Source organism: Procambarus clarkii, chromosome 31 (genome assembly GCF_040958095.1).
Source record: "Procambarus clarkii isolate CNS0578487 chromosome 31, FALCON_Pclarkii_2.0, whole genome shotgun sequence".
Classification (NCBI taxonomy): Eukaryota; Metazoa; Arthropoda; class Malacostraca; order Decapoda; family Cambaridae; genus Procambarus; species Procambarus clarkii.
In genome coordinates this window covers 15,064,415-15,086,349 of record NC_091180.1, presented here as the reverse complement: position 1 = coordinate 15,086,349, position 21,935 = coordinate 15,064,415, and the positions used below count along the sequence as shown (strand labels likewise).

Genomic DNA, 21,935 nt, shown 5'->3' with positions numbered 1-21,935 from the left:
GTTGAGCTCGACTACAGCGTATTGACAGTAATTGTGACATTGATGGGTTCCCAAGCCAGTTTAGTGGGTTACCCAGTACTCCCACAGCACAGAGTTACTGGGTCCCGAAGTGGAGAATTTCTAGTTCTCTGCCATCTTTGGGCTCGAGCAACTGAGGGGTCTCCTTCCCTCAAAGTTTGCGGTCCTCATTCATTGTGGGAGGTTACCGCTTAGATACTTAGTAGTAGTAGTAGTGGGGTACTTTGTCAGGACTGTCGGTGGGCACAGTACACCTCAACACTCGATCATTCCCCAGGATGCGACCCACAACAGTCGACTAACACCCGGGTACCTATTTAGTGCTAGGTGAACATGGGCAATGGGTTTAAGGAGACCTGCCCGTTTGTCTCGCCCTGCCCGGGATTCGAACCCAGGACCTCTCGGTTGTGAGCCGAGTGCGCTGACCACTGCGCCACAGGTTACCCGTCAACCATCTTGTCTTTTCTCAATCTTGTCTTATTTTCTCGATCCCATTTGATGTTAACAACAAAAATAATAATGAGTAAGTTACTACATTTTTGTAGTGTTTTAATGAAGGCGCAGGAAGGAAAGACTCAATACATGTCTAAATAGTAATAATATTATTTTATTTCTAAAATACAGAGGATTAGATCACAATGGTTACTTATATAGAGTATTTGTATATTTTATGAACCACTAATTACCTTAAAGTTTTGGCCATAACTTAAAACTATGAGTGTATATATAAGGAGTAACTTTTTCGGATAAAAACTAAATAATACTAAAATAATAATCATAATATGTGCCTCAGCATGTAACCATTTCCACTGCCACTCACATAATGGGCACATATATAATGGCAACACGTGACGGGTCGTGTTCCAAGCAAACACTAATAGGGTCGTCGACGCAAGGCTTACCACCACGCTATGGGAAATAGATGTTTTTTCCACCCTGGGTAAGGTTAGAAATTTATGGAACCGTCTATCCGCCAAAGTCGGAAATTTCCCCCCCCCCCCCCCCCCCACCCCCCTCCCCCCAAAAAACACTGCTGTAATTCAAAATCCGGCTAGATAAAATTATCAGGACACTTACTTTTGACAAGCCGCCGGCTTCCTGTCCTCATCGAGGCCATTAGAGAGAGAGAGAGAGTGGGGCCCTTAGTGTGTCGGTGTGACGTCACTGATCCCTCGAGTGAATTGAGTAACTTTGCAAGGCGCGTTTTCTTTCAACGTCCGAAAGAAAACGTGAACTTCTGTATATAAATGAACCATATACAGTATTGTATTCTTAAGATGACCGACCGTATCATGAACCAAATTACTAACGATACCATACCTATTATAAAACAAATTTACACAGCAGTGCGCTGCTAGCTACTACTGTATATATTCTATACGGTATAAGGGATTACAGAGCACAAGCCCATGATCACCCAGCAAAATAACTACAGTATATCAAACTGTCTTCAGACAACCCCCTCTCTTTAAATCCCTAAACATGCTAAATATACACCCACTCCACACATTCTCTTGTGCTATTTACATGTACAAAACCTTGTCCCTAAATGATAATCCTGATCTGAAACTCTTACTTGATAGATGCAATAGAACCTATGAACATCATACCAGAAATTTTTATCTCTTTGATATTTGATCTCTTTGATATCCCCAGAGTCAAACTAAATCTGTGCAAACACTCCATATTTGTACTTAAGACATGCACCTTCACCATTGTAATAATTTCTAATTTACATCAATTTAGAAAAAAAAATATTGGAGTTATGTTGAACTCAAATTTTGCTGTAATGTACCTATTAATAATCTTACCTTTTCTGTTCGATCTGTTCGATTAAGAACCTGCCCGAAACGCTATGCATGTTAGTGGCTTTGCAACAATGTAAGAACAATGATATGTACTCCCACAAACCCAATGTACCTTCTAGTATATAAAATAAATAAAATAAGTCAAGGGATAGCCAGAACATATGCATGTGAATGGCATTGCAGGAATGTTTTAATAATCAACAATGTATGTACTCTCACAACCCGATGTATTTCCTTGTATATAAATAAATAAATACTGTATCCCCCAACTCACATATATGATTGGTAGTCATACTTACCATAATGCGAGTGTAGTCTACCAGCCTACACATTTTTCCCCCGTGCACTTTTAACAGTTTACACCATATGTCAGAATGTCATTTTCCCCCTTTCCAAGATTGACTCAAAATTTATGGGTTTTAAAATCTGTGAAAAAAAGTCAAATACTGTACTGTATAACTATAAATGGTAACTATAACTATAAATATTACATTTATTCACAGATAAATGTAATATTTCCAGATAAATTGAACATTTTCACAGATAAATGACATACTGTATTTCCAAATAAAAAATAAAATGCTTATCTTTATATTAAATTTAATTAATTTAATGTGACATACAATAAAGTGTGATGTCCTTTAGATTATGTACAATTTTTTTAATTGTACCTTTCAGAAAGATTAATATTCCATCAGTTCGAGTCTGTGGTCTCAATTTCCTCACTGAAATACTAAAAATGATCCTCTTAATTAAGAACTTTTGGGCCCTCTGTAATCCTTTTGCACTAATACTCACAAGATGAGCATGTGTGCACAACTCTCTCATAGGATGAGTATGGGGTGCACAATAAACTACCACTCACAGGATGAGCATGGGTACACAATAAACTGCTGCTCACAGTATGAGTATGGGTGCACAACTCTCATAGGATGAGTATGGGGTGCACAATAAACTTCCTCTTTTAGCATGAGCATGGGGTTCACAATAAACTACAGTACAGGTATTGTTAAACTACTACCCAGGATAACTTCCTTTACTACCTTCATTCAAAAGGTAACTTTATTCAGTTTTAAATGTACTCATCTAATTGTGCCTATGAGGGGGATAAGTTTCTGCTCTTTGGTATCACCTCTCAGCATTTACATTTCCGAGCCTAATGAACACTATAGAACTTGCACTTGAAGCTATGTTTAGTCTGCCTCCACCACTTGACTTTTTAGTTCATTCCACTTCTTCACTAACACTTTTAAAGCTTTCTTGTCTCTATGCAAGTTCATTAGGGTACAGTACTTAGTTTCCATGTGTTCCCTTGTTTGTGTACACCTGTTCCAGGAACAGTAAGTAGTCTGCCCTGTCAATTACCCTGAATGTTTTATATGTACAGTACAGTAATCATGCCTTTCCTAACTCTTCTGTCTTCCAGTAACATGAGGTTAGAGATCTTAATTCCTTATAACTTATCCTTTTCAGCTCTAACTTTATTTTGAGTTTTAAGAAGATGAAGACTTCAAACTGGCATTGCATATTTCAAAATTGATGACATGCATTGTATATATCTGATATCAGTTTTATGTAGGCCTCAGCAATTGGTCCAGAGATATCACCTTCTACCTTCCCCCCCCCCCCATTGGAGTGTTAGTCTTATCTCTCAGGAAAAACCTTGCTAATAAACTCTCAAATGATGGTAAAGCCAGGTCATAGCAATTTTCATATTTTTAGGTACTATTTCAAAACTCTTCAACATCTAAAGGGTATTCTACACATAACCTACCCATAAAGAAAAATTACCCATCACAGAAATTAGCATCAGTTCCAGTCAAGGTCAAGGAAATTCCCTAGATGGATGCCCAGTAACCATACCTTAAACTTTAACATGAATCTGTATTCCAGGCCTTGGTAAATAACTCTGTACCCTAGATACAAGTTTTCTCACAATTCATAAGAACAAGGAACATCAGCAACCTTCAACTATAAACTAAGAGAGATAGCTTCGTCCTCGGCCAAGATAACTGACAAGTCCCAGGATTCATTACTCTCCGAGAGGGCATTTTCCGAAGACTGCACAATAATTACATATATTAACCAAGTTGTATGATCAATAAAACTGGGTTTGTATGATATATTTATTCTTAAAAAAATCCATTCCATGCTGAAGAAATATTGAAAATGATTCATTAGTAATTTAACAGCAATAAAAAGTACTGTATTGAAACTTATTTCAAACAAAATCTCACCAATGTAAATTCCAATTCATCAAGACATTTCCATGTTAAATTTGTCTCCTTTATGTACATAACTGGATAGTTAAATTAAAAAGAGACTAGAAATAAAAGTTAAACCCATTCACATAATCTGTAAGTAGTGATAACATATTCTAAAAGGATATAATGGCCATGAATAATGTACATGTATAACCCAAATAATGTTAGCGAGAAAAGAAATCCTTTTACAGTAGTGTAACGGATCAATACCACAACGTGAAAACTGAACAAAACTAACAAATGTTAAGAAAATGTATATTTATCTGTTGAACATTTGATTAGCCCAACTGCAGCAGTGACAAGAGACATGTCACTTAGTGATGATGATGATAATAATGAGAATATTTAGTTTCTAAATGTGACTAGCCCTACAGAATATCTATAAATAATTAAAACCGTGCCATTCTCAAGGCAACTAGCTGCCAAAGAGATTTTTTTTTTACAAAACAAAGCATTGCTCAAAGAGGTTAGACATAATTACGGAATGTAATAAAGATACTGCACCCAGTAAAACAAATTCTCTTCCTGCAGCAATATGGATATTGAGAACAGGAAGAAAGGTTGTTTAAAGGCAGAGAGAAACTCCACTAAATGCTAGGAGAGTTGAAAAATTAATGCACATGTTTAGTGGTATAAAAAATATTAACTAGTAATAAACTAGAAAACAGAATTACTCTCATCCTATTTGCAGCTCTTTCAATAGCATTAAGTTGCCATTCCATTCAAAGCTAAGGAGCAAATAACATCAATCCATTATAGTTGCAGCTCCACTAACGTTGGGGTTGCTTGTGACTATCATCTCTTTTAAACATTACTTTCCTTATTTAAATTCTTTGAAGTTAAGTACATATTTGGTTATGAATTTTTGTGGGACATTTAATTCTCAATGTGTAGCTGTCAATGTGTAATATTCTCATACTATGAGAATGCCATACCAGCACAAAAAGAAAAAGAAATGGCAGTGGGAGATTACACCACTGCAAAAGCAGTAAAATAAATTCTCCTTACTTGACAGTTATTTATCTACCAAAACGCAATAAATACTTGCATGTACAGTATATTTGCTGGCAAAAATATCAGCCTGAAACAGGTTGATGCCGTTATTATATTGCAGACATATATAAAGAAAACTTACGTTGTAAATATAAAGCAGGAAAACAAATTTATGTCCAAAATATTTAGCCCATTTCTGAAGCAACCTTCCTTAGGTTCTTCAGTGTCAAATTATGTATGTATAACATGGGAGGATATTTGAGTGGTAGAAACATCTGCCATTCTGGGATGTAACCTTGGCAGGTCAGTCTTTAAAAATATAGAAAATTGAACCATAATTAAGCTATTTCCCACTTTCACCACCTGAGTACTGCAAATACGGTAGCGATGATATAATTTCTTCTCTATATTTAAATGTGCGGTGTATAAAATATGAAGTATTTTGGAATTTATGCTATACATACAGTTGATCAACAATTTATAGTTTATAAATGAATGCAATGCATGCAAAGGTTTCTTCAAAATATAATTATTTAAACATCACACACGAATTCCAAACCAGATACTGTACATGCTAATTTGAGCACTTTATTTAGGAACTTGACATTCACCTAAGAGTGTTAGTATAGTGAGCTTCATGTGATTCATGGAGAGAGACTTCCATTAGTGAGCCCCTAGCAGAAGGAAAAGACGGCGGCGTCTGGAATGTCACTTTAGGCACCTTCACACGACCTATTGAGAAAAAATTTACATTTAAATAATAAAGACAGCATAATTAGCAATACTGTTAAGTCTATAAAATAAAAAAATAAAAAAATCTTCAAAAGTCCTACAGTTGTATTTCTTTTATCATGTACCATCCTTCTGGCTTACTATACACACACTTCCTCATATCTTACTGTATCTCCTCATATCTTCATAGCTATGCACGAGCAGGGGCACAAACTGTAGTAGGCATTTATTGGACTAAAATTGCAACCTTTTATGTCATCTTGTAATATGCAAACTCACCAATGCCTTCTTACCCTTTTCATCAGTTTTATCTTATGGGCAACCAATGTCATGCAAGATCTTATATCCTAAGGCAAGTCATTTACACACACATCAGGACCTGCAAGGGTTCAAGAAGCAAGCCATGTAGGACCTTGCTTACCACTGCCCTTCACTTTACTAAGTCTAGTACATTCCCTGCCTGTTGCGTTCCTCTATGCTCGAGTTTATGGACTAGTATTACTGGATATGAGCAAGAGCAACATCATCAATTTATGACATTCTAAGATTAAAACCACCCACCTTTCTCTATACCGCTTTGGGCATCTTGCCGTGTGTGAATTTATATACTGTACTGTACAATATATGTACACACACACAAATTAAATATAATTTCATTATATTAAATTATATATAATTAGTTTGTGTTTACTGTACATATGTATCTATGAGCACACAACTTTTTATTTTTATTTTGGCATAATATTTTAGTTACCAGTAATGCCTCGTGGTCTCAAGAGCACAGTACACTTCAAGGTTTTACCTCACTACACTCGCCTGAGGGGATACAACATACGAGGCATTATAATAGCCACAATTCAAAATATGTTACTTAAAAATTACGTTAAAATTAAAGTCATGTAAAAAATGACCAGGTATAACATACACATATCTGGAATGAGACTAATTACAAAGTGAAAACCAAAGCTGTCAAAGTGGAGAAAATGTGTGTAGCTAAGTTGCTAAGGGACCCGATGGCTGAGTGGACAGCGCTCACGGTTCATAGTCCTAAGGTTTCGGGTTCAATCCTCGGCAGATGCAGAAACAAATGGAGTTTCTTTCACCCTGATGCCCCTGTTCACCTATCAGCATATAGGTACCTGGGAGTTAGACAGCTGCTTTGGGCTGCTTCCTGTGGATGTGTAATAAAAGCTAGACCTGGTCAAGGAATGGGCCATGGGGACGCTAAGCCCCGAAATCATCTCAAGATAACCTCAAGATAGCCAGTTAGTAATCCAGTTATCCTTACCTTTATGCTTTAATACAGATGCAGGTTGCTTGTCTGTTAATACTTCCATGAAGCGACGCATTCTATCATTTTCCTTGTTCTTCTCCTCATCCTGCAAATAACACACCAGTACATTTTTAATGATGCTGCCTCACCCACACTTCCAATAAGCATTGACATTCTTTAACCCTTAAACTGCGCAACGCGCCTGCAGGCTCATGTCTGGTTTGCGCAACGCACCTCCGGATATTTGTATTTTTCACGTTCCATTCAAAACTCCCGCGGCTACATGGGGTTCACATCAGCTTCCTCAGGGCTCTTGTAAACAGATGCCATCTTTAAAAAAAATCGTGGTCCACATTCCCGGGTGTGGGAGCCTCAGTAGTGTGTGAGCAACCAAGGCTGGCGCTCGCAGCATGAGCGCACAGCACTGCTGTTCAGCATGTGACCACAGCATCGCCTAATAATGTCAAAATATATATATATATAACTTGTATTATTTAGCTATGATAGTGTTATATTAGAGCCTGAGTGTGATAATGACTGGGTACAATGTTCAAATATCAGTGATTCAATGCTGTTCACGATGCTCACAGCGGTAGCCACAGCATTATTTCGTTCATCAAGGAATCTTCAGATGATTTCTTAGGTTCCTTTTCAAAATAAACATATGGTCAATTATTCATTTACAGGAATTAGGGACCAGGATTGTGATAATAGCAGGATTGTGGTTATAATTAGCATTGTGCGTAGTATTGTGGAAGGAGGAATTTTGATGAGGGAGGGAGGGCGAGAATTGAGGTAGCCTCATCGTGTGTGTGTTGCTGCCACTCTTTTTTTGCTCACCATACTAGCTTAGTGGTTCGCTATGGGCAACACATATGTACATGGGTATATATAGTGTAAGAACAGCAACAGGAGAATGTTGAGAGGAGCTATTTTGGTGAGGGAGGTGACGTAATCGTAGCGTCATCTGCTGTGTGATTTTTCATGCAGTGTATAGTGGCCACTGTACTGTTTGGACACAATATTGGCTTACTTGCATAGTTCTGGTAAATAAAACATGTAGATAGGTATATAGAACATGTGTAATAAGAACTATAACAATATGGTGGGAGGAGCAATGTTGGCGAGTAAGATGTTGGAGTGAGGGAGACTGGCTGGGTGTTGCTGCTCTCACTAGAGGTGTTCTGAATGTGTTCATGGCCAAATGCTCCTATTGGCCCATACGAGGCAGCTGCTGTTGGCCCATACAAGGCAGCTGCTGTTGGCCCATACGAGGCAGCTGCTGTTGGCCAATACGAGGCAGCTGCTATTGGCCCATACGAGACAGCTGCTATTGGCCCATACGAGGCAGCTGCTATTGGCCCATACGAGGCAGCTGCTGTTGGCCCATACGAGGCAGCTGCTATTGGCCCATAAGGGGCAGCTGCTATTGGCCCATACGGGGCAGCTGCTATTGGCCCATACGAGGCAGCTGATATTGGCCCATACGAGGCAGCTGATATTGGCCCATACGAGGCAGCTGCTATTGGCCCATACGAAGCAGCTGCTACGCGGTGTTCTGAATGTGTTGATGGTGAATGTATATAGTGTGTGACAGTGTATAGTGTGTAAATAGATTGTATATATACACAAATTAGCATGATACATAGTAAATATGTGCTGCATATGTGTACACAAGTTTCATGCACGTAACACAGTGTCTACGGACAGTACGGATGTTGTACTGCGATATTATAGTGTACGTGTTCATTATACATTGGATTGGCACATAAAACAATGAAAATGTATTTGGAAAGGTGCGCAAAAAATGAACGAAAATATATTCGCGGCAACTCGCGCGCCCCGCCCCGAGCGCCCCACCGCCCCTGAGAGCTTACGGCATGGGCGCACGGGGAATGATGACGTCACGCCCCAACTTCCGGACCCCATAGCAGCCAAAGTAAGTACAATTTCGACTTTTTTTTTACATACCCATACTGAGGGAAGGGTTTTTGACACTTTAAAAAGAAAAAATAATTTTTTCCAGAGAATTTATTTCCTGCGCACTGCGGGGGTGTCACATTTGGAGGCAACGCAGTTAAGGGGTTAAGGAAGTATGCTTGCCCCTCTTCCACTTCTTATTTATATTAATGACCTCCCAAATACTTCCCACATCTCAAATCAGTTCACTTTGCTGATAACACTACCTACCACAACCATCTTGTGTATTGGACTACCACCACAGATTTTACCCGAGTCCTTACTTCTCCAATCTTTCAGGAACTATCTATGGAGGTTAATCTTCAACTTCAATTGATAAGTTTTCCATTTCCAAGATAACTCAGTTTCAGAGGGCAACTTTTACCCTTGAAATCACAAAACACTACAACTACATATCAGAGAATAAATAAGAAAACATATGAGGATAAATAAATAAAATATTTCTTGATTAGCACACAGACTAACCCCGAGCCTGGCCTCAGACTGATCTCAGGGAGTAGAACAACTCCCAAAACCCGCTCCAGGTAGCTCAAGTACAAAAAAATATCAACACTCATTAAAACATTAAAAAAAATCAAAACAGGAAGTTTAAACTAACTTGCTAGTTAGTTTAAACTAACTTCGAACTGTGTTCGACTAACAGACTAACTGTGTTAGTCGAACAGCACAGTTTGACTAACACAGTTAGTCGAACTGTGCATCTTAAATAGTCTGCACAGTTCGACTAACCCTCAAGTACTCATTCATCTCTACATCCTACCAAATTCCATTCTGTTGATGTCACTTTTCAGAACTGAAACAGCACCATCTACAGGCAATACACACACATTATGCTGTTTATGGAACTTTACATTTAGAGGACCCTAAACTAAAACTATATGCAGTTGTGTTCTGATTGTAGTCGATCAAGAGAGGTATCCTCAGGCCAGAATACCTTGGAATACATAGTAGTGTTATGCATAATGAGTATCAGGGGTGAAATATTGCATAAAACTGCAATGAGCAAACAGGAATATAATGAGTTTAGGCTAGTGTAATTAACACAGGCCTAGGGAAGGGGAAAATTTCACTTGTATAAAAGTGACTACGTACATGGAAGTGAGACCCAGTACAGGTACTTTATGTCTACTGTCTATCCATGTTTCATCTATCTAGCCAACCTATTGCATTTAATAGTAACTTTCCTGAAGTTCAAATTCTTTATTGACTCTGACCTTAAAAGTTGTGAATAGAGGTGGCTTCCACAATTTCTTTCAGTGTATCCGACTTGTCGACGATTCATGCAGGAAACAAGTATTTTCTTACATTTCTTTGACTTATCTGCATTTTCACCTTCCCCCTATACCCATCTTGGCCTATTTTGTCAATTTAGAGGCTCCACATGTCCACTTCCTCTCTTCCCCTCTGCATTTTGTATGTAGTAATCATACCCTCTGCTCCTTCTCCCCCCATTAAACTATGAGAAATTTTGTTCTCTTTACCTATCCTCGTAGCTTAGTCCTAAAGTTTTGACACTATTGTTGCAAACCTCTGCATTTTTTTTTTTTGGCACTTCACACGGTGCAGATTCCAGGTGGATGGTGTGCATTCAAATACTGAATAGGTTTTGCATATTCTTTATAGATAATCTTGAAAAGTCATGTTAATGTATGTCTTGAAATGAGTCACGTTGACCAGACCACACACTAGAAAGTGAAGGGACGACAACGTTTCGGTCCGTCCTGGACCATTCTCAAGTCGATTCTGAATCAATCACAATCGACTTGAGAACGGTTCAAGACGGACCGAAACGTCGTCGTCCCTTTACTTTCTAGTGTGTGATCTGGTCAACATACTTCAGCCACGTTATTGTGACTCATCGCCTGCATATGAGTCACGTTATTGTAACTCATCGTCTGCAAAATTTGAGGGTTCTCCAGTCTAGTGTTTTATTAAAAATCTTTGTTAGCAAGAAAGAAAGTACTCCAACAGCCATGGTGTTATGTCTGGCCTTACAGATTTTGCTGCGTCCAGTTATTTTTTTTTTTTTAAACCTTTTCAGTTACAGTACTTCTGTATCGTGTAATGTTGCTTCTAGTCACCTACTGTCTCTCGCCCTTTTTCCAATCTGGTTCTGTTCTGTAGACCTCTTGGAGCCTATTGTTGAGTTTCTCAAGAAACCTTCTGGTGCAAAACCATCTGTCACTCACAGTCATTTATACAACTTTGCCCACATTTATGAATGCTTCTGTTAACAAACATTGTATTTCTATCCTCTCACTTTATTTACAGTGTGATGGCTTAGATATGTTTATTAAATTTGGCTAGGTATTTTTTTTTTAAATAAGTGCTGGCTGCCACAGAGACAAAACTGTTAATCATTAATTAACTGACTTAAATCCAGTAAATTTATTTGAAGAAGCAGATTTATTTAATTCTAGATAAACCACAAAATATGTTGAATAGGGACCCAGTAAATAGGGTGTCGCCCTGCACTCACTTATCATTGAATTGGTGTTCTACAGTACCCCACAAACCTAGGGCTGTCTGTAGATAAATTGCAAAGGTCAATAATGTGTTAAACTTGGGGTTTGTGTTATCTGGAGCATACCTGGAGAGGGTTTCGAGAGTTCTACTCCCCCAAGCCCAGCCTGAAGCCAGACTCAACATTACCCCACTGTTGTATACCCACTATTAACTAACAGACCAGCCGGCCTCAGTGAACCTGCTGTTAGCTTCTGACTGGAAGCAATACTACTTTTCCTTCTTACTGATTGTTTCTTGAGTCACAATAGTAAGCACCATTGTGGGTAGCCTAATGAAATCTTATGTATGCATTTCAAAATTATTTAATTACTTAACATTCAAGCATATTTATAGAAAAACTGCACAAAATTTAAAAGCAAGACTGAACATGACCAAATATTATGGATGGTAAAAGGATTACAGTACAGTACTAATGAACTATAGGATCATGTTTTTAGGCCAGTGTATGGGGTTACTAGGCTCTGGGAAAGCTTATTGGCCACTAATGGCAGAAACAACAATAATAATACTGAGTGATTCCACGACACCCACCAATACAACAGGAACAGCTGAAGAATACACAACAGACGGCAGACACGGCTCCTCCATGTCAGCAGGTGTTGGCTGCTTTAGTATACACTCTCTCTCTGCACAAGCCTACAACAAGCACATGTATTAATTTCTCCATAAAAATATTCACAGAATGTTCTTAAACTAAAACTGAAAGTGAATCAAAATGATAAATATGAAGTAAAATGGGAGTTTGCCCATTAAGATGTACGGAGGTTTTGATGTTTTGTTTTATTTATAACAATTATGAGTTGAGGATAAATATGCCTCTTATAATTTATCATGAGGAATACACAGATGTTCTTGCTTGTATCTACCTATTCTTCCATTAGTAATAGAGTCCATTAGAATAAATATAAAATATAGTTGCCAAGACAGATTGACATCTTGCCTGTTACATTTGATAATGGTAACTAAATTTTGCCAAACTAACAAAAGAAAATATTTAATGGTTTCAAGTATAAAGGAAGTGCAAGGCAAACTGGAAAAATATGAAGTTATTTTAAGGTTATAGGAAGTAGGTGGGTTAAGCAACTTTGGATGCTATGCAAGACCATACAATTTACATATAAATTTAGCAGAGTATATGTACAGTTTAAATAGAAGGCTATATGGACTGTAGTTTAGACCGAAAAGGATAAAAGTACAAACTAAGAAAACCGTAAGATATGTTTTCACTAGCACTGAAATGCTAGCAAAAAATTACTTAATGAATCCAGACACTGACAAAAACAAGACTCTTGGCTCACCTGGTTACTCTCCATTTTTGACTGTAATATGTTGAGATTATCCTGGATATTTGAAAGCACTGTCCCTTGTTTGACAAAGCTGCTTTCCATGTCTTCACAAAGTTTAGGAGACTGCTGCTGCTGTTCACTGTGTGCTCCACATCTCCCCTGGTGAGCATCAAGTATCTGTTCAGGATTTTTCATGGATGCTAACTCACTCTGCATTTTCTGGGGGCTGATTTTGTGGCGGGGTTTAATGTTTAACATTAAACTGGGCGGTGGATTTTCCTTCAGGTACTTTGCAACAGGACTTTCTATATTTCGTTTTGGCTTCAAGTACCTGGGTATTGCAGGAGATGGAGCTTTACTTGGGAAGTTGACCCTTGACTGTGCTTGAAGATTACGTCCTTCGGTGGGGGTTTGTTTCAGTATAGATTTTAAAGCTCTCTTGGGGGTTGGACGAGGAGGAAGGCGGGAACAAGTTGCAGGTTGTTTGCCAAGCATACCATAGGAAAATTTCTGCACTACTGGAGTGTTGTGTGTTGATAGTGAAGTCTGAGGGTGAAGTCTGCTTACTATGCGAGGCTGTGATGTTGGTGTTCTGACTGGTGACTGGCCAAGTTCTAAACCTTTCCTAATGTTTGTTAATGATCCCGAACGCGTCGGGCCTGAACAATGAATGGGGTTTCGTGGCACTGTTGATGGAGATTTGAGTTTTGATGCAGTAGTTTTTATTGGGGTAAATGACTTATTTTTTTCAAAACCTAGTTTTTGAGGAGTTTCATTTAAAACACGAGCCATTTTCTTGGTGGGAGTCACCCTGTTGTAAGTACATTTTCCTTTTACTTCCATGGACCTTGGAGTAGTATGTTTGGGGGTGTTTGGAGTGGACGCTTTGATATAGATAGTTTTCTTAGGGGTCACACTAGGAGAGAAAATGTTGCGAGGTGGCTTTGGAGGCGGCTCCCTTTTTAGCATGCTGTGTTGTTTGGAGGGGGACTGTAAAATATTTACCTTTTTCGTCTCCTGATACAGAGATTCCCTTGTCGATTCTAGTACAGGTTGGAAATTTGAAACGGAACTGGCAATGCTAGATTTTCTGGGAATGTCAATAATGGAGTCATCTACCATGTGTTGCATATTGTTATCATTATCAATTGAGCTTTTTCTTGTACTGTTGTCTAAAGGAATCACATCATTCTTAATTGCTTCTCCATAGTTTACTCCATATTTCAGCATCATTTCCATCTCTTCAATTGTATCATTAAATTTAGGAGAATCAAGCTGCATTCCTTTCAGATCTGAAGTGTCACAGGCCTTCACAGGTGTATTCTGAGTCTGCAAGGAGCATTTCTCTTGTACTGGGCTTCCATACTCCCACACCTCCTCGCTGCTAGTAATACTGAATTTGAGAGAGTCAGACTGTACTCCTTTTGTACTATCTGTGTAAGTGTTACAGGATTTCTGTGGCATATTGGGAGTGTGTAAGGAATAATTCTCAATTGGTGGGCTTCTGTACTCCCGACTCTCCTCACTACTAACACAAACATTGTAACCTTCTGACACAGTATCACTTAAAGAGTGAGGCACATTAGATAACTCGGAATCTGGGGTGTTATCCGAATGTGAAATAACCATAGCCTTGTTTGCCGACCCGTAGCTGTCAACGTCAAGATCATCGGAGCTTCGACTTTTCTCATAAGAATGGCATTGTTCATGGCCAATGGTATCATGCAACCTCTCACTGGTTAGAAAATCCCCATATACTTCACTACTGTCAACATTAATGACCTCAAGAGCACTGTAATAACTCTGTCGTACCTTCCGTGATTTTTCTACTTCAAAACAAGACTTTTCATCCATAGGCGCCTCAATTTCCATTAGAAAATCAATACCTGGATCCACATCAAAAGGATCCATTTGCTCTGTCATCACTTCATCTGAGAGAGACTGCGCCATGATGTTTTCATTACAATCTGACGTCATGCATGCATTTCCTTCTCTGATATCCAATTCATGGAACGCTTTTAAATTACTCAACTGATCTATCATCTTATCATTCAAGTTGACTGCAGATTCTGGTAAAATATTACTGGCTGCAGATTCTGGTAAACTGGTACTGGCTGCAGATTCTGGTAAACTGGTACTGACTGCAGATTCTGGTAAACTGGTGCTGACTGCAGATTCTGGTAAACTGGTGTTGACTGCAGATTCTGGTAAACTGGTGCTGGCTGCAGATTCTGGTAAACTGGTACTGGCTGCAGATTCTGGTAAACTGGTACTGGCTGCAGATTCTGGTAAATTGGTACTGGCTGCAGATTCTGGTAAACTGGTACTGGCTGCAGATTCTGGTAAACTGGTGCTGGCTGCAGATTCTGGTACACTGGTGCTGACTGCAGATTCTGGTACACTGGTGCTGACTGCAGACTCTGGTACACTGGTGCCGACTACAGCCTCGGGTAAACTCGACATGACCTCGACTGTGACCTTTGGCCTTTTGTTTTCCTCCTCCGCCGGTACAGTGGATATTAAAGCTTTTTCTTCACTTGCTTGTGTTGACTTGTACTCCCCAGGAATTCTTGAATGGGTCTCATCACTGCTCTCTACAAGGCCACGCAAATCTTTCTCTAGTGAATTTAAAAGGAAGCCGACAGACTCTCTTAATACGACGCACTCACCAGTGAAATCCTTGGTCTCATCGGACACTTCTGAGTGTGTATTACCTTCCTCTAACCATTTCTTAATCCCAATGTCATTGGTATTGTCCGAGCCATCTAGCGTATAATCTCCAAAATTGAATGAGGTTGCCAGGTTATCATATTCATTCTCCCTTAAGGTTGCTGCTAAAGCTGTCACTCTGTTTGTGGAGGTTGTGTGTCCTTCAACTGGTGGTCTTTGTACAAGCTCAACCGAGTCATCAATAGAACTGTAAACATTATCATGAATGTCATTTTTAGCACTACAGTCTGCAATGTCAAACAGCTGTGATTTTAATGAGTTTGAAAAGCAAATAGCAGCTTCCCCCGGTGCAACGCACTCGGCAGCTCCCCCCGGTGCAACACTCTCGGCAGCTTCGCCCGGTGCAACACTCTCGGCAGCTTCCCCCGGTGCAACACTCTCGGCAGCTTCCCCCGGTGCAACACACTCGGCAGCTTCCCCCGGTGCAACACTCTCGGCAGCTTCGCCCGGTGCAACACTCTCGGCAGCTTCCCCCGGTGCAACACTCTCGGCAGCTTCCCCCGGTGCAACACTCTCGGCAGCTTCCCCCGGTGCAACACTCTCGGCAGCTTCACCCGGTGCAACACTCTCGGCAGCTTCCCCCGGTGCAACACTCTCGGCAGCTTCCCCCGGTGCAACACTCTCGGCAGCTTCCCCCCGTGCAACACACTCGGCAGCTCCCCCCGGTGCAACACACTCGGCAGCTTCACCCGGTGCAACACTCTCGGCAGCTTCACCCGGTGCAACACTCTCGGCAGCTTCCCCCGGTGCAACACACTCGGCAGCTTCCCCCGGTGCAACACTCTCGGCAGCTTCCCCCGGTGCAACACACTCGGCAGCTCCCCCCGGTGCAACACACTCGGCAGCTTCACCCGGTGCAACACACTCGGCAGCTTCCCCCGGTGCAACACTCTCGGCAGCTTCCCCCGGTGCAACACACTCGGCAGCTTCCCCCGGTGCAACACACTCGGCAGCTCCCCCCGGTGCAACACTCTCATTACAGAAAGTATATGGTTCTTCACCACCTTCCGAGCGAGAGTGCAAACAAGGAACACTCTCACAACTGATATGCGAGCAGTCAGATCTGGAAATTAAATTACTATTGTCTGACAAACTCCACTCCCATGATTTCTGAGAATCATTTTCACCAACTGCCACATGGAGACTGTCATCAGTTATCCCATCTTTCGAATTTTCCCGCATCTCCTCGTGGGGAGGGACAAGTGCAAACAATTCTTCATTCTCCAGCTCAGAATCCAACGTGGGATGCGACAGTTGTGAAGTCCCGTGCAGGCTGCCCACTCCTACAGATGAGAGTTTGTATCCTGTCGATATCTGGCCAATGAAATCTTGCACATCTCTGCTTGGCGAACCTTCAAAGCTAGTGTTACATCCCTGTTCGTCCTTCTCCTCAAGGCATGCAAGTGATGGGCTGAAAATGGTGTTCACATTTTTTTAAATTTGCATAAAATGAAAGCTATCAGAATGAAAGTTTATCTGCGCAATCTAAATCATGACGCAATTTACAAATTTCAAAAGGACAATGTCTCAAAGATTAATCTGATTAGCTGCCATACTGAACCACAGATTAGAAATAGCTTTGAAAGAAAGGTGGTGTATCCAGAGTATTATACTAGGACTAAGAACTGAAGATAAATAAACAGACCATGCAGTTTTTCCACTGCTTCTGTAAACAGCACTCTTATTATACAGTAACTTTGAAGTTTGTTCTCAGATCAATGGTACAAATTTAGTGAAAGGTCATTATGTACCATCCTTCATAGAATAAATATAGTAAAATAATTTGCTTAGGTTAATAAACATAACAGTGAATACAGCCACGAGCATGAGAAAAGGGTGAAAATTGCTGATATACTAGTAACTGGATATGGTTTGTCAATACTTCTCTGGATTTTGAACAACAAGGTTTGAGTTCATATGAAACCCTCCTTACTGAGCACGATGTCTGGTCACATATATGATCCAACTGCGTCTGACAGAGCATTTAAAATAAATTTAAACCAGCCTCTGCAGGGTCATACTGGTGCCAGTAGATCCCCATCGGGATCTCTCTTAAGAGCTTAAAGCCCCCTCATAAGAGCTTAAAGCCCCCCCGTAAGAGCTTAAAGCCCCTCCAGGTGCTACTCAAGATAAATCAAGATTAACGAGTAACATTACGATAATTACCAAATACAGTAGAGTACAACAGCTACCACAAGCCACTACCCCCTTTCCACCATCAGGTGGCCGTACCAACATGCCAGCAGAGTACCCAGCCTGATCTGGTCATCCCCCCCATCCTAACATGAAAAAAAATTCACACAGGTGAGCAAAACCAAGAGATGAATCGTGATCAATCAATGGTCATGTTCAAAAGGGTGTTTTTCCAAGTGAATTTGATGCCCATTTCCCAAGAAAACTTCCTCTTCCAGTCCTTGACCCTTAGTGTAATTACCTAAGTGTAATTACCTAAGTGTAGTTACAGGATGAGAGCTACACTCGTGGTGTCCCGTCTTCCCAGCACTCTTTGTCATATAACGCTTTGAAACTACTGACGGTCTTGGCCTTCACTACCTTCTCCCCTAACTTGTTCCAACCGTCTACCACTCTGTTTGCGAAAGTGAATTTTCTTATATTTCTTCGGCATCTGTGTTTAGCTAGTTTATATCTATGACCTCTTGTCATCTCCATATGTTGATCCTAACAGGCAATACAGTTATATGTCAATTTTAGTTATTATTGCCAAATTTTTATACAAATGATTTAATTATGGATATATCTATATAGATGTAATGGAGTTAGCCGAGACCCATGACAAATTCTGTTATTGACTTTACTTACTATGCAACGAGGTTATTGTGTACGAGTAGCCTGTGATTATCATTAAATTGCAAGATGGTCTTTCCTGTCAGTGTTTGAGTCTATTTCTATATTATGTTCCCAGACATAATAGCAGTAAAGGAGTGGGCTGTGAGACACTTCATTTGAGCTGTGTCGGGAACATGTTTAGGTGCAATATAGGTCTGCATATTACACTGTAGGCCTATATACAGTACTCAATCCCTGCTTTGGTTAGTTGTGTGTACATAAAGTTATTCCACATATTGTGTAAATTAAAATGAAACAGCAAACACAAAAACCATCTGACATGAATATCACAGCCCTCTCTCTTACATGGTAAGTCAGCATAATTGCATCACCACGAGTTAACGCACCCAAGAATTTACCCACTAGCTTCCTACCAATGTGCACAAACCAATAACTAACATGTACATATATTTTTTATTTTTTTTATTTTTTCTTACTTTTTTTGCATGCAAATGTAAAATTTCATAAGAACAAATGTTTTTTTTTTACTGTTTTGTGCACAGGCAGAGTGGCCCCTTAAACGATAGCCATACGCCAAGGATTAAACATGAAGTCCACCAACTCTCTTAATACTGTAACCCAACGTAGGGCAATGGGACAAAACAGATTGGTTGCAAAGTACTGTATTTGTATGTAAACCATATAAGACACTAGTGAGGAATGGATTGAAAAGATGAGCCCTCAAAACCTAAGATGAGTCTGTAATTACAGTATGGTACTGAATATGAAACAATTTCATTTAAAAATCCCCAATGCATACACTGAGGAGCGACGCCGCAGCAGGGGCCCATGTTGAAAAACTTCAGTCAGTCTGTTTCGGTACCTCGCTGCAATTTGCTCCTCTTTTTCCGTTATAGGTCCAAAGAAGACTTCACATTCACCGTCACTGTTACATGAATCTGAAATACAAAAATTTTGGTGATCTTCAGGATTAAGTTGCATGTCTGTAGAAATCATAGCAATTAGCTAAGTTCCTAACAAAATTCTTGACACCAAGTGTTATCAATGTTTTTAGACCAAATGGCACAAGATATGTTGAGTTCTTCAATATTTCATTCACTCGTGAATATTGGAAGACAATCTCATATGCTATACAATGTTTAATAGTGCAGGCTAGTAGACTAGACTCTCATCCCCTATTTTTCAATCTTCGATTTCACTTATAACTAACCTTCGTGCGATATGGATATATTTTATGAACTTGTAGCTAGTTCTTTATCTATACTCGGTAATCCCTCATACAGATTATAACAGCAGCAGCTCTGCTGTGTCCGTGTTAATAATTAAAAAAACTTAGCTTTTTAAACCTGTGCATCTTTAAATTTTTTGATATAAGAATTTTTAAGAGTTCTGTGTCACATCTGCTCTATAAACATTTTGACAAATGAATGAACAAGCCAAACCCTAACCCCAAGAGCTGGTCCACTCATATGTAGGATAAAAATAGGGATGGAAAAATTGATCACCTTTCTGGATAACCTGAGACACGGAAAACATGGATTCTGATAATAGGGATCCTATTGATTGTATATTAGCACCTAGAAGAACATGCTCAATTCTACTGTAAATTTCTTATATTCTCATTTCCTTTTGAAAGATTGTCACCATTATTTACTGCCACCTTTTTGCATTACTGTCACCACACTTGAGGTGTGGTGACACACAGCACATATTTGAGGGATCAACTCAGTCGATTAAGGCAGCGTCTAGGATGCTCTCGGACATAGGTTCAAATCCTCATCACGGCCCTTGTGGATTTGTTTAGTGCTGGGTAGACGGGACACCACGAGTGTAGCTCTCATCATGTAACTACACTTAGGTAATTACTTATATAGACCAAGTGTTATTCAGCCTATACTGAATAACACTGTTTTATGGGTCCTGTAGCACAGTGGTCTACATCCTTGGCTCAAAACTACACATTTCCTTTCACCCAATGCCTCTTCACCTAGTAGTTAAATAGGTACAGTACCACAGTTATACAACTGTTGTGGGTTGTGGGACGGAACCCCAACGTGACCAAACGGGACTAACAATGCACACCAGACCTGACAAGGCCGATTTCATTGAGACCATTATAATACAGAACATGCTGGGGGGATAGTAATCCAAACTACTTCTTTAAACAAGTCAAGTGTACTTAGAGGTCATGAACCCATTCAGGTGACAAGAGCCTCATCTTGAAATAGGCTGAATAGGCTCTAAACATGAAAGGCTTGCAGACGAGGAGACACAATAACGTGGCAGAAATATGTTGACCAAATTGACCACAATCGACTTGAGAATGGTCCAGGACGGACCGTAATGTCGTCGTCCCTTCACTTCACTAGTGTATGGTTTGGTCAACATGAAAGGCTTTGTATAAAACAGATGGCTTAAGACCCCAAGATATTCAAATCAAATACATAAAACAATGTTAGCCTCGACATCTCTTACTGAAGCATTTTAATTCCAGTGGAATGTTAACATACACACATACATACTTTCAAATGTAGATATGATAAAGCCCAATAGTCTAAGGAATCCGTACACTAGTTGAATGACAGCTGAGAGATGGGACCAAAGAGCTGAAGCTCAACCCCCAGAAGCACAACTAGGTGAGAAAAAAAAAATCAAGCCTATCATTTTATATTGGTCATTAGGCCTCAGGAAGCCAGGCTTAGAGTAACGAGTGCCTGGGATAACCATTACAGGGAATATTAACCTGTAAAGTGGCATTTCGTTATATAAATAACAGGTAACCATCGGGTATTACACAGGTAAATCAGTGACAAAAGTATGGGGGAGAAAAGGAAACTTTGGCCAGCCCGTCCCTCCCCACCCACCCCCTCTACTGGTCAGTATTCCCTTCCATTCATCACACAACAACACCCACAACTCGCCACCAACACTCCCTCAACACTCTAGTAACCACCTTAGCTCAACTTTACCTTCATCGCTCGACATTTTCCTCACAAAAGTGTAAAACTTCTCGGGCGGACGAGACGCTGTTTGAACCCTAGCGGCCGGACCCCTGCCTCTCATTCTCATCCACCAACGCACCTCTCATTTTTGTCACTCAACACATCCTCATAACATCAATAACATGTTTATCCTATAAAATATAATTTTTTTAATTCATTTTATTTAATTTCTGGTGTTAGGTATGGAGGAAACTATTATAGCCTTCAAGATATAGTATAATAATTGCATAAGATGTGAAGGAATGACGCTGGCAATCAGCTGGTGGAACCTTAATTTGAAGAACAGAGAATATTTAATGTTTTATATGGAAAATGTGAAGTGTTGGAGGTCAAGTTTGGCTTCACTGCTCGCTACAGTGCCTGGGAAGTGCTGTTGGTAAGTTGTGGGTCATGGATAAGCGCTAAGGAAAAATTGCCAATGGTTGATATAGATCTTTCGAGCAATTGCGAGTTTGTACCCTTTAATTCTTGATTTTATTTCGATGTATTTGTAATTTGTAATTGATTCAACTTAT

The 21,935-nt window shown here is 39.9% G+C and overlaps 1 protein-coding gene across 1 annotated transcript; it reads right to left on the bottom strand.

Annotated features, from left to right (window-relative positions):
- Positions 1-3,938: 3,938 nt before the first annotated feature.
- Positions 3,939-21,489, bottom strand: LOC123758660 (serine-rich adhesin for platelets). The gene is made up of 6 exons (XM_045743190.2): positions 21,388-21,489; positions 19,218-19,356; positions 12,893-17,021; positions 12,126-12,230; positions 7,104-7,194; positions 3,939-5,815 (listed from the first exon to the last, which is right to left on the bottom strand). Exons 1-6 carry the CDS (start codon positions 21,485-21,487, stop codon positions 5,691-5,693), a joined length of 4,689 nt encoding a protein of 1,562 aa, XP_045599146.2. The 5' UTR covers positions 21,488-21,489; the 3' UTR covers positions 3,939-5,690.
- Between the last annotated feature and the right edge of the window lie 446 nt (positions 21,490-21,935).